Source organism: Myotis daubentonii, chromosome 14, assembly GCF_963259705.1.
Source record: "Myotis daubentonii chromosome 14, mMyoDau2.1, whole genome shotgun sequence".
In the NCBI taxonomy this organism is placed as follows: Eukaryota; Metazoa; Chordata; class Mammalia; order Chiroptera; family Vespertilionidae; genus Myotis; species Myotis daubentonii.
Window position 1 is genome coordinate 45,842,823 of NC_081853.1, and position 26,620 is coordinate 45,869,442.

The 26,620-nt window shown below is 41.7% G+C and overlaps 1 protein-coding gene across 1 annotated transcript in view; it reads right to left on the reverse strand.

Moving 5' to 3' along the window:
* Window positions 1–1,361: 1,361 nt before the first annotated feature.
* The window catches only part of GADL1 (glutamate decarboxylase like 1), a 117,134-nt gene continuing 91,875 nt past the window's right edge, over window positions 1,362–26,620 (reverse strand). The window contains exon 14 of the mRNA XM_059662923.1: window positions 1,362–1,535. Within this exon, the coding sequence (XP_059518906.1) occupies window positions 1,362–1,535 (174 nt within the window). The remainder of the gene's footprint in view (window positions 1,536–26,620) is intronic.

Consider the following 26,620-nt stretch of genomic DNA (forward strand, 5'->3'; position numbering starts at 1 on the left):
ATCTGATTTTTACTCTTCAAAATTTAAACGACACAAGTTAATGATGGAGTACCGAAGGTTAATTCATGTGCTAAGTCTAACTTTCCAATCATTTGCTTTCCAAATCGGTGCTCTAGTTAGATTCGTAATTTTACCTAGTTGAACTCTGCAACCATACCTCTGCATTTTGCTTATTTCTCAGTTAAATAAGATTCTCCTAGATATCTAAGGGCAGGATAAAGACAGAACTACCATCACCTACTCCCAGGGAAAATGGAGGAGGTATTTGCACTGAAGGTTTCTAATTCCCAGATTCTCTGCCCAATATGAACCATTTAAATATCGACACTAACATTTCAAAGCCTGAGAAAGGGAATGTATCACTGTGGACTCCATTCTGCTTATTTCCTACAAGCAGAGAACCAGCTAAGAAATGGGCCCCTCAAGCCAAAAAAGGTACATAGTTAGAGACACATATATCTAGTGTCTATGCCAAACTAATGATACAATGATTTTCAGAAGTAAATTAGGATTATTGCTTTGATTTAAAGGGCCATGCAACAGATTGTCTTTATTTTTCTCTCTAAATAATTTAGGATAATGGTTAATTTCAACTTTTGAGAATAAACATTCAGCCCGCATAAAAGATATATCTTTATAAAGTAAACATCTTAAGTAGCTTCTCTTTCAAAAATAGCTCTGGTATACTTCTGACACACCTAAACATTTGTGCTACCAATGCCACAGCTATATTCTCAAAGCCTGGCTCAGGGACCACTGAAATATTCGATATTCCTTTGCTGGCAAAACATCAGAGCAATTATTCAGTCATTACGAGGTTTCAGTAAACCACTGGTTCTCAGGTCTTACCTTGTCTCAGAATCACCCGGAAAGACTCCTTACAACGCAGAAGAAGACTGGGCGCCACTGGGCGCCAGAGTTTCTGATTCAGCAGGTAGGAGGCGGGGCTAAGGATCTGCATTTTAAACCAGTCCTCAGGTGATGCTCATGCTGCTAGTCTAGGGACTGCACTTTGAGAACCTCAGCTTTAAACTATTAACTTAGACATTCTTCAAAGAGCAACAAAACCTTCGATTCCAGGCACCACATGATATTTGCTAAACTCTCTACAATTCTCGGTCCCAGCAATAATCCTTGAGAAAATTCACTTTTCACTTCCTCTTTTACAGCAACAGTTGTGCCCAGGCAGCTAGAGTCCTAAACACTATTCGCTTAGCATTTTGGCTTTGCTGGGCCTGGATGGGCTGTTTCCTATTTCTCATGAGAAGGGCTGTAATCGCCTATGTGCCTGTCCCCAGACATCCTGGATCTGTAACCCTCCCCAGGACAGACCCGTGCCTCTGGGGGACCAAAAGCCACAGCTACATGTCTCTGCCCAGCAGGTCTATCTCGTCCAGGAGGAAGTCCATGTCCGCCCGGCTCACTTGAGGGCTGATCACCACCTGGCGGAAGAAGTTGACCTTCCCGCGGTGGGGCTGATAGCCCAGCATCAGGCTTCCCGTCTTCATCATCCTCTCCTTCACGGCTGGGGCCACCTGCATGGACAGAGGATGGGTGGAGGTGAAAGACCAGAGCAGCAAAGCATCACAATTCCTTTTAACCAGTCATTTGATATGTACTGGGCACCCACTGGTGTGGATCCCATTCCCCAGTACACAACAAGGTTGACATGAATAAGAATCTATTGAGAACTTATAACACATGAGGACTGATTCAGTGCTTTAAATATACCATTTCATTTAATCTTCCTAATAACCCCATGAGGGAGATACTGCTATTAATACGCACATTTATAGATGAGGATATTGAGGCGCACAGATTACATAAATAATTTACTGTGTTCAGTAAAAGGGAGAGCCAAGATTTAAAACCAGGCAGTCTCACCCAAGCCCACTCTGAAACCTACAGCATATGCAATGCTGCCTCATTAAAACCAAATAAGGTGTCCTCAGGCATCACGGTCTCAAAAGTGTCAAATGCTATATTCCCAAATTTGTCTGAACTAAAAAAAAAATACTCCAGTTCAGGCATCTTGAATTAAAAAAAAGTATAGATTGGGGGAGAAAAATCCCACAAAATAACAGCCTTGCATTGATAGTCTACCAAGAAAAACACTAATACTGGTATTATGTGTAGGTCTATTTTGAAGACTAACAGTTTATTAGTTTATTAATAGGACATATGTGAAGTGTAAACACTCTGTCTGTTATTAAGAGGTGCCGAGTTACTAATAAATTAAGAAGCCCATATTTTAAAGATTTCCAGCTAACATGGGAACGGGCCCTGATAATCCGAACGCACACACTGCTCTAAAAGTTTAAGGTTTGAAGAAATTACTTCAATTTAAGAACACATGAGAAAATGAGTCCATTTTCACGTCAGCAGTGTGACCACCCAAGAACTAACTTATAAACTTGAAATAGTGAAGTTATTAATTTTTGAAACACCAACTTAAAAACATTAAGAGTGGCCCTAACCAGTTTGGCTCGGTGGATAGAGCGTCTGCCTGCGGACTGAAGGGTCCCAGGTTCGATTCTGGTCAAGGGCATGTACCTTGGTTGCGGGCACATCCCCAGTGGGGGGTGTGCAGGAGACAGCTGATCGATGTTTCTTTCTCATCGATGTTTCTAACTCTCTATCCCTCTCCCTTCTTCTCTGTAAAAATCAATAAAATATATTTTTTAAAAATCAATAAAATATATCTTAAAAAACAACAACAAAAAAACCCCCCCAAAAAACAAAACAAAACAAAAAAAAACATTAAGAGTGTGTTCTTCCTGGCTCAGAAATGCAAGCAAAGGTTTTCCATTTTCATCTTATTTTACTGCTGTAAAAGTTTCTTGGCATGTCCTATTGAATATGTGGAAAGGAAACATAATGAGTTTCTGTCTTAATTTTCTCAGTAAGATGAGACCTAGCTAATCCATAAGGGAGGAATATATTTATAAATAATACCAGGCACAATGTGCTTTAAAATTCCTTAGGTGAGAGGCATACATGTCAGTTCTCACGAGCCTTTGTGTGACCATCCCACACCCCTCTAGTTTTAAATATACCTACATTTTGCCAGATACCCCCCTGAAAACACGCCAAACCACTTCCTTTGACACTCCACGTAATCTTGATCTATTCCAAAACTGATGGAAAAACTGAGGGCTTTAGACCTCTGGAGATATGATGGGTTGGGCTGAGCCACAGAGCCTTCTCAAGGGATGTTCAAGGATAATTTTAACTAAGTGCACTATTCTTCATGTGCTACCTTTAGAAAATAAATCTTGCAGAACATGGGCTACAACAGCAAAAGCAAACACCCATTAAGCACAATCACATTGCTATTCTAGCAAAAGATTGGAGCTCCCTTAGTCTAATGCAGTGGTTCTGAATCTTCCTAATGCTGTGACCCTTTAATACAGTTCCTCATGTTGTGGTGACCCCCAATTTCATTGTTACAAATTGAACATAATTAAAGCATAGTGATTAATCACAAAAACAATATGTAATTACATATGTGTTTTCCGATGGTCTTAGGCGACCCCTGTGAAAGGGTCGTTCAACCCCCAAAGGGGTTGCGACCCACAGGTTGAGAACCGCTGGTCTAATGGGACACGAAAAGAAAATCTGTGAGCGTAAAAGAAAAAAACAAGTAAAAAAAGATAAAGTCAGAGGTTAAGGTAGGAAGAAAATGTGAACCACCATGTCCTATAAATACTTGGAAATGTGTCACAAACTTTATTCTGAGCTTTTTAGAGATTAGAAAACCAGAGTTAAATAAACCACCTCATATCTCTTTGCAAAATTTGGTGACAAAAGTTCAGTACATGCTGAAAGCTGAAGCTAGTAGGTAACTCCAGGAGGCCTACACATATCTGTTAGCAACACTTGACGTTGAACACTCCAAGCATCAGCTGGGTTTTCTTCCAAAGCTCTTAATGCAAGTTTCAGTTGTTATTAGAGTTATAAAATCTAGTGAAATTATATGTAAGTAAATGAAAGGTTAATGCCATAAAAACTAAGTTGAATCCTTTGGAAAGACTAGATATAAAGTAAGGTGTGGTAGGAGAACTTTAAAAGCTTTAAAATAAAATCTTGAGAGTCCAGGCTGGTTCTGCACACAGATGGCTACACAGGCACCCATGCACTCACACCACTTAAAGAAACCTGAGCTGGATAGGAAAGGTGATGTCTCAAGGGTGTAGTTTATGAAAACAGTGGAGGCCCTTTAACCATCAGACCTCTACTCAGGAAAAGCCTCACTTGCTTCTGGAAAGCGTTTGGAAATCTTCATTTGATGGGGGAGGTGAGGGACGGGGCGGAGACAACCTTTCCATCAAAGGTGGGGAAATAAAGGCACATAGAAAGATGTGTTTTAAGTTAAGATGTCTAAGTGATGTATGCATCGCATGTTTTTCTAGGGTAATTTGCTTTAACTGGCCAATCCTTATCACCTTAGGTAGGAGATTTCTGGTGTAGATGTGGATGTGAGTGGTGCACATACTAGTACGTATATATGTATGTGCATGTATGTGCACAACCCCATGTGATTTAAACGTCTAACCCACCATTTGTCATTCATGGCTCTTAAAATCCTTGTTTTTGGTCACAGAGCAATGCAGAACTGTGGTGTGACTGAGGCTAATGACAAAGGCACATTTATTTTTAATGTAAAGAACAAAAGGCCTCTTGATGTGAAGTGAAGATAGGGGAGAAAAGCACCACAGCACCAGTGGTCATCAATATTGGGAAGCCCTGGTTCACCAGGGATAAATGTCCGGCCAGGAAAATCAGAGACTATCAATCTTAGAGCACACAGATTGTGGTTCTGTAGATTTTTGGGGGGAAGGGCATCAAAATTCCCTTCACATTCATCCCCTAGCTACTCAGGGTATAACTGGCCCCGGCTTATAGCCAATTTTACATTTAAAACAGGCATGTGCTCAAAGCTAATTTGCATTGTCTATTTCTGACTACCTTTCCATACCTCTATTCTTCCCCCCAATGTTATTTCACGCCTTATCTTTGGAGAGCATTAGATTTTTGATTCCAGCTCGTGGATGTGTCGGAGGCTCACATGAGGCAATCTTCAAAATAAATCTGTTCGGATTGCATTTCTCATAAGCAAAAATATTTTCTAATGTGAGCAAGGAAGGTTAAAAGAAAGATGGCCCCTCCATATTTCAATATAAAGTTATTTTTTTAATCTTTAAATTCTTGCTCTTGTGCAAGGCATAAGAATATTCTTCCATGGGCCAAACAATGGCATAAGAATCAAACTTCTCAGCCAAGTTTTGTCACCGACTTCCAACAATTATAAATAAATGACTCGATATCTATGTGACTCAGGGAGCCAATTAAGTGAGGGTTTGACAACACCACACACATTTTATGTATGTATCCATGAATATCAGATTAATTCCTAGAGGAAATTACTCCTAGGCAGGAGGGGAAGGCCTTCCTTGTCCATGAATACTTCATGGGCAAAGAAAGACACAGCAACACCAAGGTCGATATTCATTAAATCTCTGCCACAAATTATAATTGTGGTAGCAGCAGTGGCTCTTGTTAACAAATATTGTACCAACTCCTTACAATTTGCAAATTGCCTTCACATGTCCGATCCCCGCAAACTCAACTTAAAGCTTATTTGAAAGGAACCCGGGCTTGTGCAATTTAGGGAACGAGAAGATTCTCATTGACAGGCCGTGTAAGGCCTTCGTCCTTAAAAATATATCAACAACCATCTCCCGTTTATAAAGCTCCAGGCATAATGCAGAGCTGGGTCACCTGAATATTTTCTTTTGCTGATCACAGCCGAGAAACAGCCCTAATCCAACAGGACGGAATATTCATTCACAGGGGAGAGGAAATATGCACAAACTAAATGTGAGTATCCAAAGAGCGTCCCTAAATGGAGTATGCATGGAGGAAAGCAATTTGGCAGGAGTGAGATTGCTTTCCGGCTCTCAATTATTTTACTGCTGCTCTTCCTTCGAATTGTAAATCAACTTCTTCTCTCATGCCTCAGTGCACTGGTCCCCGCATCGTAAGTGGAGGAGGATCCTGACATTTCTATCTGGTTGCACAGGAACCTAATCAACACATTTCTGTAGGATTGCTGCCCCCCTCCCCACCCCGTCAATAATGTTCCGGCAATGATTTAGTCATTTAAACTGAATTTTGTTGTCACACCCCTGCAGCATGAAATAGCATTTGATATTTAAAAGTTGTTTAAATCCACGGGGGAAAAAAATAAAACAATGCTCTCATTCTGGCCAAGTATAGTCATTTAATAACAAGTAACTGACCAGGCACCATAATTGCCTCTTTATCAAAATAAAATTTCAATATCCGTAAAAAGACATTTCTTTTGAAAAAATGTGTCACATATTTAATGTTAGCAGCAACGCATTTTTTTCAATACATAAAGTGTTTCTAAACTATCCATGAGGAAGTTGTTTTTTCCAATGCATTCCATACATACTTTTGTGAAATACCATAAAAGTAAATTACTAAATAAAACTGAATAACTAAATAAAAAATACAAGCCCAGTTTTGTTCTTTTATTTATTTTAATTTTTATTTTTTAAATGTTTTTATTGATTTCAGAGAGAAAGGAAGGGAAAGGGAGAGAGAAACATCAAAACATCAATGATGAGAGAGAATCATAGATTGGCTGCCTCCTACACACCCCCTAATGGGGATCAAGCCCATAACCCGGGTAAATGCCCTGACTGGGAATTGAACTGTGACCTCCTGGTTCATGGGTTGACTCTCAACCACTGAGCAAAACAGGCTGGGCTGTTCTTTTACCTTTAAAATTCAACAGTAATTACCCTGTTGTTATAAAAGTTTCTAAATAGTAACTCTGGATTTCCATGCTTTTCTGATAGCACACTGGGACCACCAACTTCACGGATCTGCGTGAGGCTGAAGACCACACTCGGAGGAGGACTGCTGCTCTCTTGTAACTCTCTGAGCTCCTGGGGGTGTATATCCTTTGAAGCATGGATCCTCTTGTTACACTGCACACTCATTTCTGCCTACTGGCATGGTCTTGACTCCATTTTGAAGGATGTTTTGTGTCCCACCATGCCACTGTGCTCTAGGTTACCTAAACATTTCCCAATTGTTAAAACTCAGAGCTGCTTCAGTTATGATGGCACTTCAGTGAAACCATGGGCCTGATCATGAAACCTCTATATCAGTTCTTCAAAGTCTAGTCCAGAGATTATAAGAATAAATGGTTTAAAATGTCCCAGACTGGGATGTGTAAGAAGCAGCCGATCGATGATTCTCTCTTATCATTGATGTTTCTATGTCTCTCTCTCTCTCCCTCTCTCTGAAATCCATAAAAATATTTTTTTTAAAAAGTCCTAGACTTTAGGATCTTTATACAACCTTTTCCATCATTTGCTGTGAGGGTGAAATAGTCACATTTATCACTTGTCAATACGGGGTAACACAGCAACCAGAATGGCTGAGAGGACAAACCCATATTTAAAGGAGATGATTCGTTGCAGCAAATATGACAGACAAAGAACTATATAAATTTCCACTATGACTCTAGACAGCAATATCATTCAGAGCTTCTAAAACATCTAGAGAGATTTGTGTTTTACTAAATCCTCCCCTAATGAACCATGTTCCTCAAACTCCAGATTTGAGAGATGTCTTCTCAATTTCAGTTTACTTAAATCTACATTTCATTTTCTCCAAGAAAGCAATCATTCTTTGAGAAGGCTAAACGAATAATAATCTTCAAATCTTGTATTGCATTGGGTGGGCAAGGCAGAGTAAAAACTGAAGAATAAATTTTGAGAGTTTTATTGGTATATAAATTTTAAAATGAATTTTTATAGGTTAGTTTGGCTGCTGTTACATAGTTTAGACTAACCATACATTGACCAACAGAAGAGAGACCGAATTTCTGAAATTCTATGTGACTTTGGGAAGATAGTTAACTCCTCTGGGACTCACATTCCTCTTCTGTTAAACACTGGCAGTCTTTTGTAGGATTGTTACTAGTATGTGGACTCAATGTAATAATATATTTGGATGCACCAAGCACAGAATTTGGCATCTGCTAGGCACTCAATAATATGAACTCATATTATTAACTTCTTAAAATGAATCTGTTCTTAGTCAATTTACATTCACACCTGGTCTTTTATTACTGTGCTTCGTGTTATCTCTTGAGAGGTGAGCGTTTGAAAGTGCTGTGCAAACATGACTTGCCATTCATCGTTTTTCCCCAAAGCATCTAGATTCTAAACTGTGTTTAAATAATTGGGACATTGTGTGTTCGCAGCCTTAGAAATCCAATCTTGCACCTCATGTGTGCCACTCCCATATTATTCCTCAATTTAATTCCAAGTTCTTTCCAACATTGACAGAGTATATATTTTTTCCTTTAAAAATTAAGACAGATGTCGATCATCTTGGTAGTTTGGTTGGGGTCTGGGGGGCGAGGAGAGAAGCTTTCCATTGAAATTATATATTGTAGGTCCCCAGTAGCTCGCCGTGATCGTATAGTGGTTAGTACTCTGCGTTGTGAAATTGTGTGCAGGGATGTTTCCATTATGTTCTAGAAATTTCTGTGTGTTGTGTAAAGTATTTTGTAAGTAAGTGCAAGTATTTTTCAGAGTTCAGAAATATTTTGTAAGTTAAAACTCACTTCTTTGGATACATGGAAAGGTCATGTAGTGAAAAGGTCATTTGTCCCCATATTCATGAGCTTGTGTCCAAAATGAAATAGTCTTCTTGTGCTGACCTGTCACTTACATTTTTATCAAAGGAACATTGAAGAGCAATATTGTTTCCCAAATGTGCCTGAAGGTATAAATCACCTGGATTCAGACCCCAATCCGGAGCTACTGGATTTGAATCTCAATGAGATAAGGTTGGTGGTCTATATATTTACCAGGCACCTCGAGTTTTTGTTATCATGATGCAAGTTTGGAAACAGGGAGAATGACAGTCTCTTAACTAGGACTCTGGGAGACGTGATGGAAGGATGAGAGGTGTTTTAGACAGGAAAAACAATTTCGAGAGAGGATGGAGATTGGGAATCTCTCCTTCTCAAATTGCTTATGTCAATTCCACAGTAAAATAAACCAGTGACCTTCAAAGAAGTTACTAGCCAACTTTTCTGCGAATCATAAAACCTGATAAAGTGTTCAAAAACACTTACCCATGGCTCAGGAAACAAGAAAACTCTTTGTTTTGATTGTTTAAAGAATCCATTTGCTTCTTTCAACATATTTCCTATTCCTCACCTGTCAAATTCTTTTCTTACTCCTCTGCACAACCTTCAAGCATTTCCCCCGATATCTGTTCCCTATAATTTAGAAGTGAGTGCATTGGTATAAGTCTCCCAAGCTTAAATTATGTAAAACTGGTGGGCTATAGCCCATGAAATCATATGCAACTAAGAGATCATTTCAGCTTGGCAAAACATGGAGAAATAGGCTGCACTTGGACTGGATGGACCTTTTCTCAAATATAGATTTTCAGCCTTATTGTCCTCTAACAGATATTGCAAAATCAGACATGCACAAGAAGAAAAGTGCTTCAACCTGAGACCTTGCCTGTTTTTTACCCTTTCCAACACAGAGGAGCAAAGCCACAAAAACAAAGTTTCAAATCTCAGCAAGACCCAAGAACACAGCCTCACATTTGGTGTTTACAACACAGAAATGACGAGGACAGCCATTCCAATCACCCTAATGTCAGCCATGTATTCAAGGCAGCAGACATGAACAGTCATAACAATAAACCAAACTGAATCGAAAGCTGTAGCTGAAGGAGGGACACAGTAAACGTTGTGCACACCCTATAAAGCAAACATCCAATACTCCATTGTGCCACAGCAGCCGTCTGAGCTCACAGCTCCTCAGTAACTGTTGTGGGCCAACTCCCAGATTTTAGCCCGTGTTGGGAGATCCCTATAGTGTTCCTTACAATGAGAAGTTACTTGGGAATTTTCAGCCATGGTTCGTACCAGTTCTCTAGGGGGCACGGGGAAAGGAGTCTCAGCATTTGGCATGGTTGCAAGGACTTCAGGGTGCTCTTTGCGTGTATGTCTGAAGGTCAAAGGCACCACCGTTTCACAGTGCTCACACGAAGCCTGCCCATGGAAGACTTACGTTACCCCCAAACACTGTCATGCTCCTGTGGGAAAACACTGATCGGGAGCCCGTGTGCTCCAGGGGACCCCTCCTACACTGTGTCTGAGCACTCCTGGGTCCTTCCAGTTTCTCCCACAAGTTATTTCTCTTGCTGGGGTTCAGAGCAGAGAACTAAACTGATGGGTGAGCAAAGTGAATGGGATCTTCGGAGACAAAATACTGTTTTGTTGTTTTCCTTCGATTCTTTTTGTTCTTGTTTTATTTTTCTTTTTTCCCCACCTTTCCTGAGGTATGACTGACCAATAAAAAGTATATACATTTACAGAGTACAATGTGAGGTTTCAATATATTGTACACTGTACACACTGTGAAATGATTCCTCCAGTGTGTGCAACTGTGAATGCGCATACATTGTGAAATGATTCCTCCAAGATTCTTCACCTATTCAAAGGGTATCCCTCAGTCCGAGAGGAGGAAATGGGGCAATCTCAGGTTTCTCTCTAGGGCCTCTGGGCAGTGGGCCAATGTTTCTAAATGCCGCATCTGGCCAGTTTAGCAGGGACACGGCTTGGAGGCCCTCACGGTGGTCCCAGCACTACTGCTGACTCCAATCTGGATCAGATTCCCGAGTTTTCAGCCACACAGATGCTGCACCACACCTCATCCACACTCAGTGACGCAAACATTCTAAAGAGGAGGAAAATTCTGATTCCTTTCCCCACAGTTTTCTCAGGGTAACTTTCCCAGAGAACCCTATTCCCTTTCGATTTTTGGCAATGGGCCATTAGCAGCTGTCTTCTGTCCCTGGACTCATTCCACAGCAACAAGCCTCTAACAGCCACGGAGGCTGTGCGGGGTACACATGCAAAAGCCCAAGAGCTGCTCAGGCACAGGTGTGGGAGGTGGTCCCGGGGTTGGCACAGCAATATTTTTAAAGGGCCGAACCTGCCTATTAGGCTGGGGAGGCTTAGCTTCCTGAGTAGGGGAATATTGGTTTTATAGTAGTTTCTGAGGCCTGACCAGGCAGGGAGTGAAAAGGGAAGGGATCCATGGTTTAGGCTCTGTTCTGACAGACAGCTTGCCCTGGCCTCTGAATTCTGCCTCAGGGAGGTGCCCACCAGCCTAAACCCACCCTCCTGGCACCACCTCCATGCACCCGTCCATCCGCATCCTTGTCTGGTTTATAGTTTTTTGCACTGACTATATGCTTCTGGAGTAAACTAAGTTCAAAGGATCTTTTTGACCTTTTTGGGGTTGTGTACAGATTCTCATTGTCCACCCACCAGTTAGTTGCATACATAAGACCTACCCTACCATAAATCCCTATTTATAGTAGTTTTCATATTATGTCACTGCACTTTATTCAGCTTGAGTGCATCCTAAAATGCCTGGTGTTTCAACCTCAGAGGCAAAACCTGGGCTTTTAAGTCATGTGTTTCATGTAGTTTGCTTTACTTTTTCTTTTTTTTTTTACTGAATCAAAGAGAGCTACCATGAGGATATTTAAAATTAATGATCATTCCTGTATTAATCATTATGGTTCAGTAGCTATTAATTCGGCATATCTGAAGAACAGCCCTCAAGATGTTGGCTAAGGGAATACTTCCTACATGGCCAGTCTAAGGGGAGAGAAGGGCTCTCGGCGTCTGCCATTCTTGACCAAGTTGGAGAAACAGAACAGTCACAGAGAAGCAGGCTGCTCTGCTAAAACCAAGCTTATTCTGCCTAAGAGTTCAGGGTAAGCCATGCATTGTCAAGTTCTGTTCAAGTAGAGTAATAAGAAGTAATAAATAACCATTTGACATACATATCTGAGCCTCAAGTCGGCCCCAAGTACAGCTAAATAACAAAGCCATATCACTGTCCAATCAAAGGGCTCTTTTGCTGCCCTTAGGTAATCACCATTCCATTCCTGTGAGCTTCCCCCAGCAAACCCACTGGCCGTGTGAATGTCTTTCTTCTGTGAACTGCTTGTTCATGTTCTTTGCCCATTGGGGTGATCATCTTTTTTAAAAAATTGTTCAAAAAGAACCCTTTATTATTAAAGACATTAATAATTGTTTTAACTTGTTGCAAGTTACGTATCTGCTTTTAATTTTGTGTCTATAGTTATTTCATGTACAGTTTTAATATTTATATAATCAGACCTGTCAATTATATACCTGTTTTTTTTCCAATATTGGTGTTATTCTTAGAAAGCCTTATCTACACCACAATTAAATAAATATTTCTGTTTTTTTTCTGATTTAATTTGACACTTAAAACCTTTAATCCATTTGAACATTCCATTTGTATCTTGAATAAATTAGAGCTACCCTCCCTAAACTCCCACATTAAACCAGTAGTCTCAGCACCTTTGATGGAATAAGCCTGTCTCCCCTCAGCATGTACTGGGAACAGGTATGACCCCTATGACGACTTGGGCCTCGGCTTTCTATTCTGTAAGACTGATGTGTCTATTCTGAGAGGAACCCAAGCTGCTGTGTTGATTGTAGTCTATAAAATGCTAAAGTGCTCGAAAAGGGGATTCCCTTGTTAATAGCCATCCTTTTCAAAATGTTCTCACCTATTGGTCCCCACTTATTCTCTTAGATGGTATCTGGAAACATTCTGACAAGTTAAAAAAAAAATCCTGTTAAGATGATTAGAATTCTATTAAGCCTGTATTCATTAGGGAAAATTAATCTTCTCATCTCCAAATTATCGTGTTTTTCAAGTTCTAAATCAGGTGGTTTTTAAAAAACACAGCTGCAGTTTCCTTGGCTCTCCTCTCAGAGAGAGTTCCTGGGTTGGAGAGGGTTTGTGGAAGGTCAACCAGCATTTGGAAGCAGTGGCCACTGTATGGCCTCCAAGTGAGGTCAGGAGCCGGTGGGGCAGTGCACAGCTGGTTTCCAGGAATACTTGATTTTTGAAGCCCACCTATCCTGAGCCCACCCTCCTAGGATGAGTCCCAGGCACCTGGAGAGGCCCCGGGTGGGTGTTCTGGTTGATAGTCCCAAACAAGGTCCCAGCCAAGGGCCAGCATCAACCAGCAACCGTCTGAGTGAAGATGCCTCCGGAAGACTCCAACCCTGGCCACTGAATCACCTTCAGCCAGTTCAGTCTTCCCAGACCAGGTGCCAGCCACCCAGCCATGCTCTTCCCCTGTTGCTGTCTGAATTCCTAACCCACAGAATCCGTGAGCGAAAGCAAATGGCTGTTTGAAGCTGCCACATGTGGACTAATTTGCAAAACAGAAATTGTTACGGCAACACTGGGCTTTTCTTGTGGCCATAAAATTTTATGGGTTTCTTCTGTTGGTACTATACTTTATTTAAGTGAATTCTTGGTTATTTAATGTATTTTTTGCTATTGTGGCGATGAAATTACTCTGACTAAAAAGCTGCCTTCTGATATAAGTTTCATCTTTCCAGTTCCTCGTTTCTTACTCTTTTGTTCAAGAAAAAAAAACTTTTTAAGATATTCAACTTTGTACATCTATGATAGCAAATCATTAAAAGCTTTTTATTTGCTGTCCTTGGGTTTATAGATACACAATCACACACTCTGAAATGGACACATTTGGGTCTTCTCCTTTTAAATATTTAAAGCCAATGTTTCTTTTGATCGTCGCATTGCCTGGCACTCCCAGAACAATAGCAACTTGGCAGATGTTCCTAATTTGTTACTGAGTTTTAGGAAAAGACTTTTCATGTTTAATATATATATTCATCTTATCCATCACATAAGCAGACAAAAGCATATAACCATCAGATAACCTCTAAGCCTTTTCATTAATTTGGAAGGTCCTTCAACATGTGTTTTTTCTTTTAAATTATGTTTTTTTTTCTCTCTTGGTCCATCATTTTGGATGACTTTCCTTATTGTTCAGAGGTCGACAGAAAGTGATGAAATTGCTCTTTAAGACTTGCTTTTGCTTAGCCTTTGAAATAATGAAGTTGTGCCGAATGGAGCACTAAAATGGAATCCATGCAACACGCCGTGCGCTACGCTAGCTGACTAATCCATCTCCTCGGACAGTTTCTGCACGTCCAAAATTGCTACTTAAATTATGTTTTCCAACCTGTGCGAGTGGATTATTGTGTGGCTTCTGGAAATAATCCTCTCATCCTCTAACACAGTTGTGACCCAGTTTGGGGAAGTATCTTTAATATCTTGTTCGGCTTCACCGACCTCCAGGCAGAACGGTCAGAAATATCTGCATTTAACAGACAACTTTCATCTTCGGGCTCACAAAAGGGTTCACTTTCTTTAAAAAGGAAATTGAAACCTGTATCATCACAAGGCAGCCTTTTAGGTGATTTTTACTTTCCATTTTAGAATCCCCATGAATAGAGGAGGGACAGAGATCCGGAATAAATGAAGAGCCTCAGAATAGTGCGTAAATCAAAGTTGTTGACGGGACCTGCTCTTACCTCACCGTTGATTATTTGTCAGGTCATAGGCCAGCCGTGGGCAAACTACGGCCCGCAGGCCGGATCTGGCCCGTTTGAAATGAATAAAACTATCGGTGTTTCTCTCTCATCGATGTTTCTAACTCTCTATCTCTCTCCCTTCCTCTCTGTAAAAAATCAATAAAATATATTTTTTTAAAAAAAAGACCGTACCCTTTTATGTAATGATGTTTACTTTGAATTTATATTAGTTCACACAAACACTCCATCCATGCTTTTGTTCCGGCCCTCTGGTCCAGTTTAAGAACCCATTGTGGCCCTTGAGTCAAAAAGTTTGCCCACCCCTGTCATAGGCTCTCACCCCCCAAGAAAAGCAGAAACACATGTGTGGAAGGTGAGGCGAGGCTGGGTTGCCAGAACCACACACAGAACAATGACCCAGCTGGAAGAGGAGAGGGGTAACGAAGAACCTAACAAAGCAATAACTCTGAGATTTTACTTTTTATCTTTTAAATCCTCACCAAGGGTATTTTTCCATTGATTTTTAGAGAGAGTAGGAGGGAGGGGGGAGAGACAGAGATGTTGGTCATTATTTTGGCATATCTCAAATGGCATAGAAATATAGGAATACTCCTCTGTAAAATTTGGATATATGCTTAAGGAGACCTCTACCTTATCGCAGAGTAGGGGAGAACTGTAAGGCAAGTGAGATTGCTCTGAGGTGATAGTATGGCTGTGTGCTTGAATAAACATGTGGGGGAGGGAGGAGAGAACAGAGGAATGAGTTAATCCTAATGTTAACAGTTCTAGTGGTGGGTGGAGGCAGTAGCATTTGCACCAGGCCTTGAATCACACTGGGTAGTGTTTCTGGAATGTGGACAAAATGCTTTGGAATCTGGAGATGTTTGTTAAAATTATAGATTTTAGGACACCAGTCATTGTAGACTTAGTATACCTCCATTCTCTAAGGGCCTGCAAATAACGATCTTTACCAAAGTTTCCTCATGATTCTGGAACAAGCCAAGTATGGGAGTCTTCTTATTAAAGAAACACAAGGATCATGAGAGATCAGTCATCACCGCTGGCATTTTCATGGAGGCATGCAAAATAGCACCAGGGCATATCTCATTGGGAACACGGTGACAGATGGGCTGACATTTCTTGAGAGAAGCTTTCTCTTTCTATTTTGTTCCTTTTTCTCAGCTGAGTACAGTACCTAACCCTGAGTCATCTGGCTTTTCATACTCAGGACACCAACAAATCAAAATGAGGTATAATTTTGGGATGCAAGAAAAAAAATGTCATTAAAATACATAATTGTTAACAAAACTGCCATTGAAACAGTTGGGGGAAAAAGTCAGATCTATCACATATACAAAAATCACGTTCTATAAAGTCAGTGTTGTATTTGATGTTCCTGAGGGCCAGCAATGCAGCGGAGTGAACAGGAAACAGTGTGAGTTTGAGCATTAAAGGGCGGGAGGGTACTTGGGTGCTGAAAAGATCCCCCAGTGAAAGAATGTAACTTGGGCCCTTCTTCATCCTCACAGGCCCCGTTGGGTATCTTGTAAAATTACAGCAGTTGTATGGGGCTGTCTCCACAACATGGCACTTTTCAGGTTCCTGCGTTTTCCTCTTTGCCCCTCACATGATTTTTATCATCACGGCCGGATGCTTGCCTTGCACATGAAGTAGTCATAAGTTTGAATTGGGCTTTGTGCTGTGGATGTTGACAGCCAACGGATCACAAGTGGAACCAGGCCAGTGTTCCCTCCCAGGGATTTTAGCACCCAACTCATCAGGTTGTCTAAACGTTTTCTTCCCACCTGGAGCTGCCTCCAGACCTCAAACATATTATGAAAAAATTCAGTCTCGCCCTAACCGGTTTGGCTCAGTAGATAGAGCATCAGCCTGCGGACTCAAGGGTCCCAGGTTCGATTCTGGTCAAGGGCATGCACCTTGGTTGCGGGCACATTCTGATTAGGGAGTGTGCAGCAGGCAGCTGATCAATGTTTCTCTCTCATTGATGTTTCTAACTCTCTATCCCTCTCCCTTCCTCCCTAAAAAATCAATAAAATATATTTAAAAAAATAAAAATCATCATTCTCCCCTTTAAAAAAAATTCAGTCTCCTACAATAATGAATTAACTGAGATAGAGCTGTCAAAAAGAAGGTATGCTTAGCTATCTGAATAATACAGCAGGAAGGGGAGGAGTAAGTGAGAAAACTGAAATTAAGTAGAGTCTGAAACCAAACACACTCAGTAATTCTGGTAGAGGATAAATGTATATCTATTCATACATCTCACTGGACAGTTTTACAGAATCCTCAAATCTAGTTTCTTTTTAAAGAGAGTCTCCGATATCTTTTCTGAATCAAGTGCACTTTTCAGTATTTTTAAAACAACATTCATTTATCACTTCCTTTCTATTGAAGACTCTAGACATGGCCATATCTAAGGGAATGAAGAACAAAGATTTGCATATGGGGGCACAGGGTTCATCCATTTCTGCTGGTCTATCACATTCTGAAATATTTTCTACTCATTACCCACCTGTCCACTCCACTCACTGAACCTGGATTTCAGTTTCTGTCAGAATTGTGGCCTGTGGTCTGGACTGTCTGTCTTCACCAGGAAGTTAAAATGAATTTGTTCCTGATTCACAGCTCCAGCTAGTGCACTAATGATGGGTCTGGCAATGCTTCCTGTCAATCACGCAGAAATGCTTCCCGTCAAAACCACCCCCAAAATATTGACAAGCGTGGCCTGCGAAAACAGTAACAATATGCCGACCTGATCACTCAGTGGACAGTGAAAGGTCCAGTTATTTCTGAAGCCGGCGAAAGGGAGTTAGGGCAGTCACAGAGGGATGGCTGTGCGTTTCCCCTCTTCTTCCTGGACCAAAGCCATGGCATAGAGACTATGGATTGATTTGGACCACCATCTAGTGAAGGATTTGAGGAAGTGCACCAATATAGAAGAATCCCAGGTCAAATACTGATTCAATGGCTTAAACACGTTCTTTGGGACTATTTCAAATGGCTCGGAAATAAAGACAGTGTGATTTTTTTTTAAGTTAGGGCAAAAACAAAACAGAATGACCAGTGTTCAGCTGATGACCTCGCCTGCCTCCTTGGACAGAATGGCCAGTTTCCTCTCAGCACTTGCCCACTTACTGTACAGTCGGAATGTAAGAGAGGCCCCATGGAGCCAGCCCAATCCACAGGCCACTTTTGCCAGAAAGTCAGCATCTGGGAATAACACCAAAGGGTTTGGGAAGAACGATGCCAGGGCGCCGGAGTTGCAGACACCCATCTATCAGCCATGGTGCTTTCAGTTAAACAGTATGTGTGTCAGAGGCATTAGCTGTCAAAAGTTAAACATTTTCCTGGTACTCGATAGCTTTTAGCACCAGAAAAATCAGTACCAGCACTACCTATTTCACAGTGTGCTGCACATGAAACGCACTCAATAAATAGAACATTCAATAACTACAGGTGGCAGCTAGAATCTTTAACCAGGGAAGAAAGCTGAATGTGACCCAGCTATTCAATTTTGAATTCTTCTATACAAAACTGTGTCATTTATTTCCTCTTTCCTTCCTTTTGAACTTCCTAACTCCACATTTCAGTGTCACCCCCTTCTTGGTACGTCACCCCCTTCTTGGTATGTTGATCTATGTGTTCTAAGCATTGAATAAAAGACATGTGCAGGGGTGGGGGTCGGAGGGAGAGAAAGCAAAACAACAACACCCCCCCCCCCCAGCTCAACATTATGCTCCATTTACTATAATGAACTATCAAGAGTTTCTACTGAATCTTCATTCATCATAGTTTGACTTCCAGAGACCTCACTTCACCATTCTTGCTGGCTTTGCCATTTCTAGCTGGAGCTCTGAAGTTACACGGCGAGTGTGCCATTTGGGGCATCACGGTTTCTATGAGTGACTGACGGTAGCTGCTCTACATGAAAGCAAATGCTCTATTTATGTTGCCCATGTTGCTGGGTTTTCCTTTCCAGAGGAAAAAAGCAAGCCTCCTTTGGGTCTCCAGGCCTGAACTAGAGGCGACTGGAAAGAGAGCGACCTTCCATCACACCTTGGTCTCCTCTCTCTCATCAGGAGAAAAGAAGACTGGACAGAGCACTGGGGGGCTCTCGCACTTTCTCCTTCTGACTCTTCCAATGCATGACAAATGGCTAACTCACTGTCATTATAAACATCCAGTCATGCACAGACTAATCCAAGTTTGTTTTTAGACACAGGTGACTCTGGGACATTTCTTCAAGAAGCCAACATTTTAAACCAATTGGACTTACTTTGAACTTAAGAGAATAGAGGGATCTTCAAACATTTTAACTGTTGTTTTTTTTAAATATATATATATTTTATTGATTTTTTACAGAGAGGAAGGGAGAGGGATAGAGAGAAACATCAATCAGCTGCCTCCTGCACACTCCCTACTGGGGATGTGCCCACAACCAAGGTACATGCCCTTGACTGGAATCGAACCTGGGACCCTTCAGTCTGCAGGCCGACACTCTATCCACTGAGCCAACCGGTTAGGGCATTAACTGTTCTTTCTGTATATTTGCTAGTGTTCCTTTAACTAACAGGGAGGGAAGATGTTTACCTGGCAATGAATTCTCAATCTGAAAAGTGCCTGCAGGCAGGCAGGCCTCTACTTAGAGATTTAGAACTCCACAGTCTATGGCACTTGCTCTAGCTCAGTCCCTTACACCAATGAGGGGTGAGAAAACAGGAGAACAGCCATCATATGAAACACAATGGGTTAGACATCATAGCTGACGACAAAAGATTGGAGGCACTGGATTTGCAGACACCCATCTATCAGCCATGGTGTTTTCAAGACATGGTGTTGTATAGCCAATGACCAGAGATGATGGAAAGAAATGGTTTGGGCAGGCGATTTGGTACTTTAGGTAAGGTCAGGAGATTTTATTGTGTGGTATGTAGACAACTTATTATTCACCAGGTTAAAGTACAGAAATTTGCAGGTAACTCTTCCTCCTTCAACCCCTCTCTCCTCTTCAAAACAAGTAAAAGAGTATTTCAGATTACCCCCATGCACGCCCCTCTTACTCCTGCTCTGACTTGCTTTCATGAATGAGAAAGAGTTAAAATTACAATCAAAAGTGCATGTAACTAGGGGTGCTGGTTTGCAGAGAGGGGTCCTGGTTTATGAATGGTTTTCTGGTGTAATTATTAATAGCACCAACTTCACTTTCAAAAGTGTCCTGAGTAGGGCAATACGTTCTCTGTTCCCCAGACTCACACGGACAGTCTGTGTCATGATTGCTACATAAGTGGCTGGAGTGGCACAAGTGGATGGGATGCATTATCAGCATCCCTGGCACCACTAGCAATGTGATCTCTGCTTAGGTTTTCAAAATGCCAGGCCTAACCAAATGCCATAGCCAAACAACTTCCAAAGGTGAGGCTATCTGAAGTGCCATAGTGGCCTTTGAGAGGGTACCAATTGCTGTTTGCAAATGATAGAAAAGCTTACTGGATAAAACTTCCCATCTCTCCCTTTCTTTTCCCTTCTGCCAATCTTTTGCCACAATTGCCACAACTAATTGCCAATATTTGCAACATGTGTGCACGTGCAAACACACACACACACACACACACACACACACACAATATGCACATGCAGACATGTAATTTGTTTTGTGATTTCACATTGCTTGATTTAAATGAGTATCTTCTTCAAAGTAATTTATTTACAGCCTGACTCAAAAATAAGTGCTATTTCATTTACCTGACTTGGAGAGGTCATTTTTTTAAAAAAATATATTTTATTGATTTTTTACAGAGAGGAAGGGAGAGAGATAGAGAGTCGGAAACATCGATGAGAGAGAAACATCGATCAGCTGCCTCCTGCACATCTCCTACTGGGGATGTGCCCACAACCAAGATACATGCCCTTGACCGGAATCGAACCTGGGACCCTTGAGTCCGCAGGCTGACGCTCTATCCACTGAGCCAAACCGGTTTCGGCTGGAGAGCTCATTTTTAATTTACAATGACCATCAGGTCCTGATAGACCCTTTAACAAACAGAACATTATATATTTTACGTATTTTTGGAAGATACAAGACATCATCTGCACCCCAAGGCCAACTTTTGTAGCAAATGTAAGAGGATGTGTGTTTTGGTGGAGAAAGAAGTAAGGAGCTATTTCTTAGGCAAGTTAAACACGTCAAGCGAAACAGAAAAAAGAAATGTCCTCCAGATTTCAAATGGAGGTATCTGGGGAAAATAGCTGATATGAAAACTTAAAGAGAAATTACGTGAGGGATTATTTTCTCCCCTCCCCCAATCTATTTTTACTACAGTTGATCAGATTTCTGTTGCACTGGCGCCCCCCAATGGTCTTACAATTCCACTGCTCACAGCTTTAGAGGAAAGCCCTTTGGAAACTTTATCACAGGTTTTTGACACAGCCAACCAAGGAATGAATGGCAAAGGGTCAAACAACTCAACAACAGTACCAAGACGCTGATCGCTGTCTGAATCCCATAGGCTGAGGTTCTGAAATTAAACCCAGCAGTCTGAAGGCTTCCCATGGCTGCCCAGCCCACTTCACATGCAAAAAGGCACCTGACTGAGTTCTCCACTGAGAAACTTGAGCAAAAGATGCAGCGCTGATGTGGGCCAGCTCATCGGGCTTTCTCGGAAAATTTTAGGGATATTACCAGTGGGTTTTTCTCCTATTAAGTTTAATGGGGGCCATATTCGCAAACGGAGTACTAGCCCAGGTTAGCAGGAGACAAAGCTTAACTTTCTTCCATTTCAGACGTGCAGGCCCTACCTCTGCCTATCGGACAGTGGCAAGGGGCAACATAAGCACAAAATCCACTTACGTGGGGCGCTTTGCATGGCGGTGTAGAAACTTACGGTCCAAGATGACAGGAAGAACAGTGGAGTCTGTGCCACAGCCCACCTCAGCTGTTAGACAAGGCCCTGCATCTCAGATGACCATAGTTACTGTGGATTTGTGATAGCTCCAGCGATAAGGTTGACACGGGACACTATTTGGTTTTTTAAACCATCAGAACCACTCTCAAGGAATTGTCTCAAGGAATTGTCTCAAGGAATTGTAAGTGACTCTGCCTCTCTTAACCTCTTCCTCTTAAACACCTGCTAGTTGCAGGGAGATGAGTGCGCGCACACTCCAGTCAAGATGCCAGGAGTGTAAAAGCAGCAGGAGTGTCTAGAGCAGTGATAGCGAACCTTTTGAGCTCGGCATGTCAGCATTTTGAAAAACCCTAACTTAACTCTGGCACTGTGTCACATATAGAAATTTTTTGATATTTGCAACCATAGTAAAACAAAGACTTATATTTTTGATATTTATTTTATATATTTAAATGCCATTTAACAAAGAAAAATCAACCAAAAAAATGATTTCGCGTGTCATAGGTTCACCATCACTGGTCTAGAGGAAGTTTCCCCCAGCTCTTAGAATAGGGGTGGGTTTCCAGGACGTGTTGGAGTCCAAAAATTTGTTTGTCAATGTTCAGAGATGTTAACAACACGTTAAAACATGTGTTCTCTCTAAGTTAATAAAATAATTAATTATTTTAAAAAATATATATTTTATTGATTTTTTTTACAGAGAAGAAGGGAGAGAGATAGAGGGTTAGAAACATCAATGAGAAAGAAACATCTATCAGCTGCCTCCTGCACACCCCCTACTGGGGATATGCCCGCCACCAAGGTACATGCCCTTGACCGGAATCTAACCTGGGACCCTTCAATCTGCAGGCCGATGCTCTATCCACTGAGCCAAACGGATTAGGGCAGAATAATTAATTCTTAAAGTCTAAAAAAAGAAATGCTAACAAAGGTAGATGGAAATGAAACTAGTGTAAGTGGATGATGACACCCTGGTGGGCCCCTTGAGCTCAGTTGAGAGAGAACCTTCATTCTCACCAATGCAGAACCTCCACCATCAGTACACAATGAAGTATTACATTTTCAGTATATTCTGATTCCTTAAGGAGACTCGCAATAGGCGTCTTCTTAAACTGACTTCTCTTTAAAAACAACTGTCACTAGCAATAGATAAATGCAATGTTTTCTCTTATTGGCGAGACAGTGATTTATTGCCTCGGTGATATCAATCTGCTAAGTAACCTTGTGAAATATTAACCACACTCGGAAGACCCACCCATGATTGCAGGCAAGTGGAGGGAAATTGCCTTCAGACTGTGTGAGTGGAGACAGTTCCAATTTACAGTACGTGCTCCATACATAACGGCATTTTCTCTCTGACATTGAGTTTTTGATTCAGAAACTCTTCTTCAAAGGAAGCTTTCCTAGTTCAAATACATCTTTGAAAACACCGGTAACAGGTTTGCATATACCATGCATTTTGCTTATTTATCTTGGTTGATTGGAGGGTTTTCTTATTGTTTATTTTTAAATTTTCTTAATTTTTTAAAAGGTAAAACAGAGTATAATTCTCTCTCAGGTAGTCATTTTTTTTTTCAATCTAAAAAGAAACCAAGCTTCTTCTGCTAAGGAAGGATGGTTTCTCCTAGGAGAATGATTAATGAGAAACCCTTTCCCCACCCATCACCATTGAGTTCATCCAACAAAACAAAGACTAACAGACCTTAAAGGATAGCCGGTTAGCCCTTCCCCTGAGCAGTACTAAAATGCATCCTCTTAACCCCATGTTTACCTGGGGGACCAGGCTTTCAGGAGGCCCCAACTGACATTTGGTAATAATGTGAAGAAAGCAATATGAATCTCGTAGCCCCAATAGAAACTGCCACAAGAAACAAACAATGAAAACCTCCTTTGCTTCTTAACTATTAAACCTGTAAGGACATGTGTTCGTAGGCAAGCTTTTGCTAATTCGTAAATTGCAGGAAAGCACACTAGGTGCCCCCGTACATTTAAATCCACTCCTGAGGCTCCTCACTCAGCACCTTAATTTCAGTGGGCCTTGTGAAAAAGGCAACTAGAGCCTTGACTAATCTGAGAAGAGGAAGCGCTTGTTTAAAATGACAGTAGACCTCTGTTAGGAGCACAGGAAAAGTCACGGCCACCCACAGAATTCCCCAGGAGGCCTGAGGGCCACTTGCATCACCAATTTTATCCTCTATCTTCAAGGGATAAATTCAAGTAGTGACATGCAGGCTCCAGCGTAAAAGCACCTGATTGATATGTGGCCTCCAGATGAGTCAAGACCCTTTTAATAAAAAGAGGAAAGGGGGTATATTGTTTTGCATTTGAAGTATGACTCCACCCCTTTTCTCCTTCTCCCGGGGTGACAAGTCCAGTGTAGTGTAAGGAACGGGAAGTCCAACATTTATTTTCATCAGGACGTGCAGGACTTTGGGGGAGCAAACTGTACTTTTGTCCAATGGATGAAACAAAAGTCATCAAATACTATCATCTAAGGAACTCCTTCAGGAAAGAGAGGTGGAGTACGTTGGGACTGTGTTTTGAGAGTACACTCAGCCACGATGAGGAGGACTGTGACAGCCCCCTGGGAAAGCCGAGGACAAACCGGATCGACAGGAGCCTGGGAGCATCAAGAACACGGAGTCCAGCGTCTGAGCTGACAGATGACAGAGAGTGCAGTGTCTCAACGGCTAAATATTTAAGCTTCATGGAGTGGAAGATATTTGACTGTAAATAAGCCAAGAATATGAAAATTAAGAGGAAAAACCCCCTGCCTGAGAAATTATACTGCAGGCATAAAATCTCAACTGCATGAGAGCTCCAGTTCCTTAAAAGCCGTGGCTGACAAAGCAAATGAAGCAGTGAGATGTTTACTGTGCTTTACGGAGATAAACCGGCAAATGCAGAAGATGTAATTATCCAGCCTGTCTTTCTAAAAACGAATCTTAACTCTGTGCTATGAGGAGCTACTGTAGGGCACTGGTTTTTCTTTTTCCTTTTCTGAAAAAAAAATAGTTTCTTATGTACTTGAGGAGAATTAATCTCCCCGCCCCCCCAATAACTAATAAGATGGTCAAATTTCAAAAAACTTTGAGATTTTTCATGACAAAACAGACAAAAAGAGAATCACTTCAGTGTCAGAGCAGCTCTGAAGAGGATTTGGGGATGAAGAATACTGTTTGAGCTAGCCAAATATCAAGAGGATTTGCATTTCCACCAAGGACTAACCTTCACCTTACTGTGAATTACACATTCTATCCCAAGTAGATTTGTCTTATATATAACTGGAGATAATAATTATTTAAAGACTTGACAGTATATACAGAGATGTTTACACGATACCACCACAGCCTGGTTTTATTAAGGAATCTGGGTGGTGGTGTTTTTTCTCGTTACTAGGTAGAAAAAATAAAAGAGCTCATTTCTAATTTAGCTCTTGGAAGAAGAGAACCACTTGAAATAATTTAAAGTTTTGACAGTAAAACTTTTAATAACTCACCAATTTTTCCAAGCTGGCACTAGAGTAAATACAAAGATGATTAGTCACACATTAAAAAATATATTAAGCTAAAGTTGAGGTGAAGATTACTGCTCTCCTTGGGGCAATTCCTAGGCCTGTCCCAGGAGGGCCATCTCCTTTGCAATACTGTTAAGACAGGAAATTGTCAGGTGTGTGACAGCTATAGGAAATATGTACTTGGGAAATTATGAGAATGTTATAGTTATTTATATGTTTATCTGTATATGTATTTATATGTATACTAGAGGCCCAGTGCATGAAATTCATGCACTAGGAGAGGGGGAGTCCCCTCAGCCCAGCCTGCACCCTCTCGCAGTCCAGGAGCCCTCAGGGGATGTCCAACTGAGGCTCCCGCCACCGCTGCTGTGCTCGCCAGCCATGAGCCTGGCTTCTGGTTGAGCAGCGCTCCCCCTGTGGGAACGCACTGACCACCAGGGGGCAGCTCCTGTATTGAGTGTCTGCCCCCTAGTGGTCAGTGCATGTCATAGCAACCAGTCATTCCACCATTGGGTTGATTTGCATATTAGCCTTTAATTATATAGGACTAGAGGCCCGATGCATGAAATTTGTGTAAGAGTAGGCCTTCCTTTCCCTGGCTGCCTGCACCAGCTTCCCTCTGGCACCCAGGACCCGGGCTTTCCTCTGGCTGCCAGCAGGCACCCAGGACCTGGGCATCCCTCACAGCCCTGGCTTCATCCGGAAGGTCATCTGGAAGGACATCCAATCTAATTAGCATATTACTCTTTTATTATTGTAGATGTATATATATATCCCCCATTAGACTAGAAGCTTATTGAAAAAAGAGAGGTGTCCTAGAACACGGCCTGACATATTAGAAATGCTCAATAGATATTTGTTAAATGAATGAGTGAATGAAATAAAAGCTGAGGTCAGCCAGGAATTGTGGTTAAAACCACCCTGGACATGCTGAAGGAAGCTGAAGGGAACAACTGAAACATGGGTATCTTTGATTCGCAAGAACCAAAGTACTCTCTCTTTTCCTATTAAGAGAGAGTGAAAGGTAACCATCTGTATACCCAACACTCATATGTATATACTAGAGGCCTGGTGCAAGAATTTGTGCACGGGTGGAGTTCCTCGGCCTGGCTGGCGATTGGGGCTGATCTGAGCCATCTGGCCCAGTCCTGATTGGGGTCGATCAGGGCCAGCCGGCCGGGGGGGAGGGACCGCGGGAGGTTGGCTGTGGGAGTGCACTGACCATCAGGGGGAAGCTCCTGCGTTAAGCATCTGCCCCCTGGTGGTCAGTGTGCATCATAGCGACCGGTTGTAATGGTTGCTTAGGCTTTTATATATATATATAGATATATAGACCCAAGCCAGGCTTAAATGGTTGATTCCTTTGTGTGAGCCACTGCAACCTCACTGGTAGACTTCCACAAGCCCTGTCCTATAGGTGCATGAAGACCTCAGCTTCTAGATCATCCATGGAGTCACCTTACGTAGGCCTGGCAGCAGAGCCCTAGGACTGTACAGGAGACACTTGCCCTCCACTTGCTGAGCAAGAGGGAGCTTCGTGAAATGCCTTGACAGCACGGAACCAGCAGCAGCAGAGAGGAAACAACTCACCACTTTTTTGACACACATGATCTAGCTCCACCGAGAAGCCTTTCTTTTCAC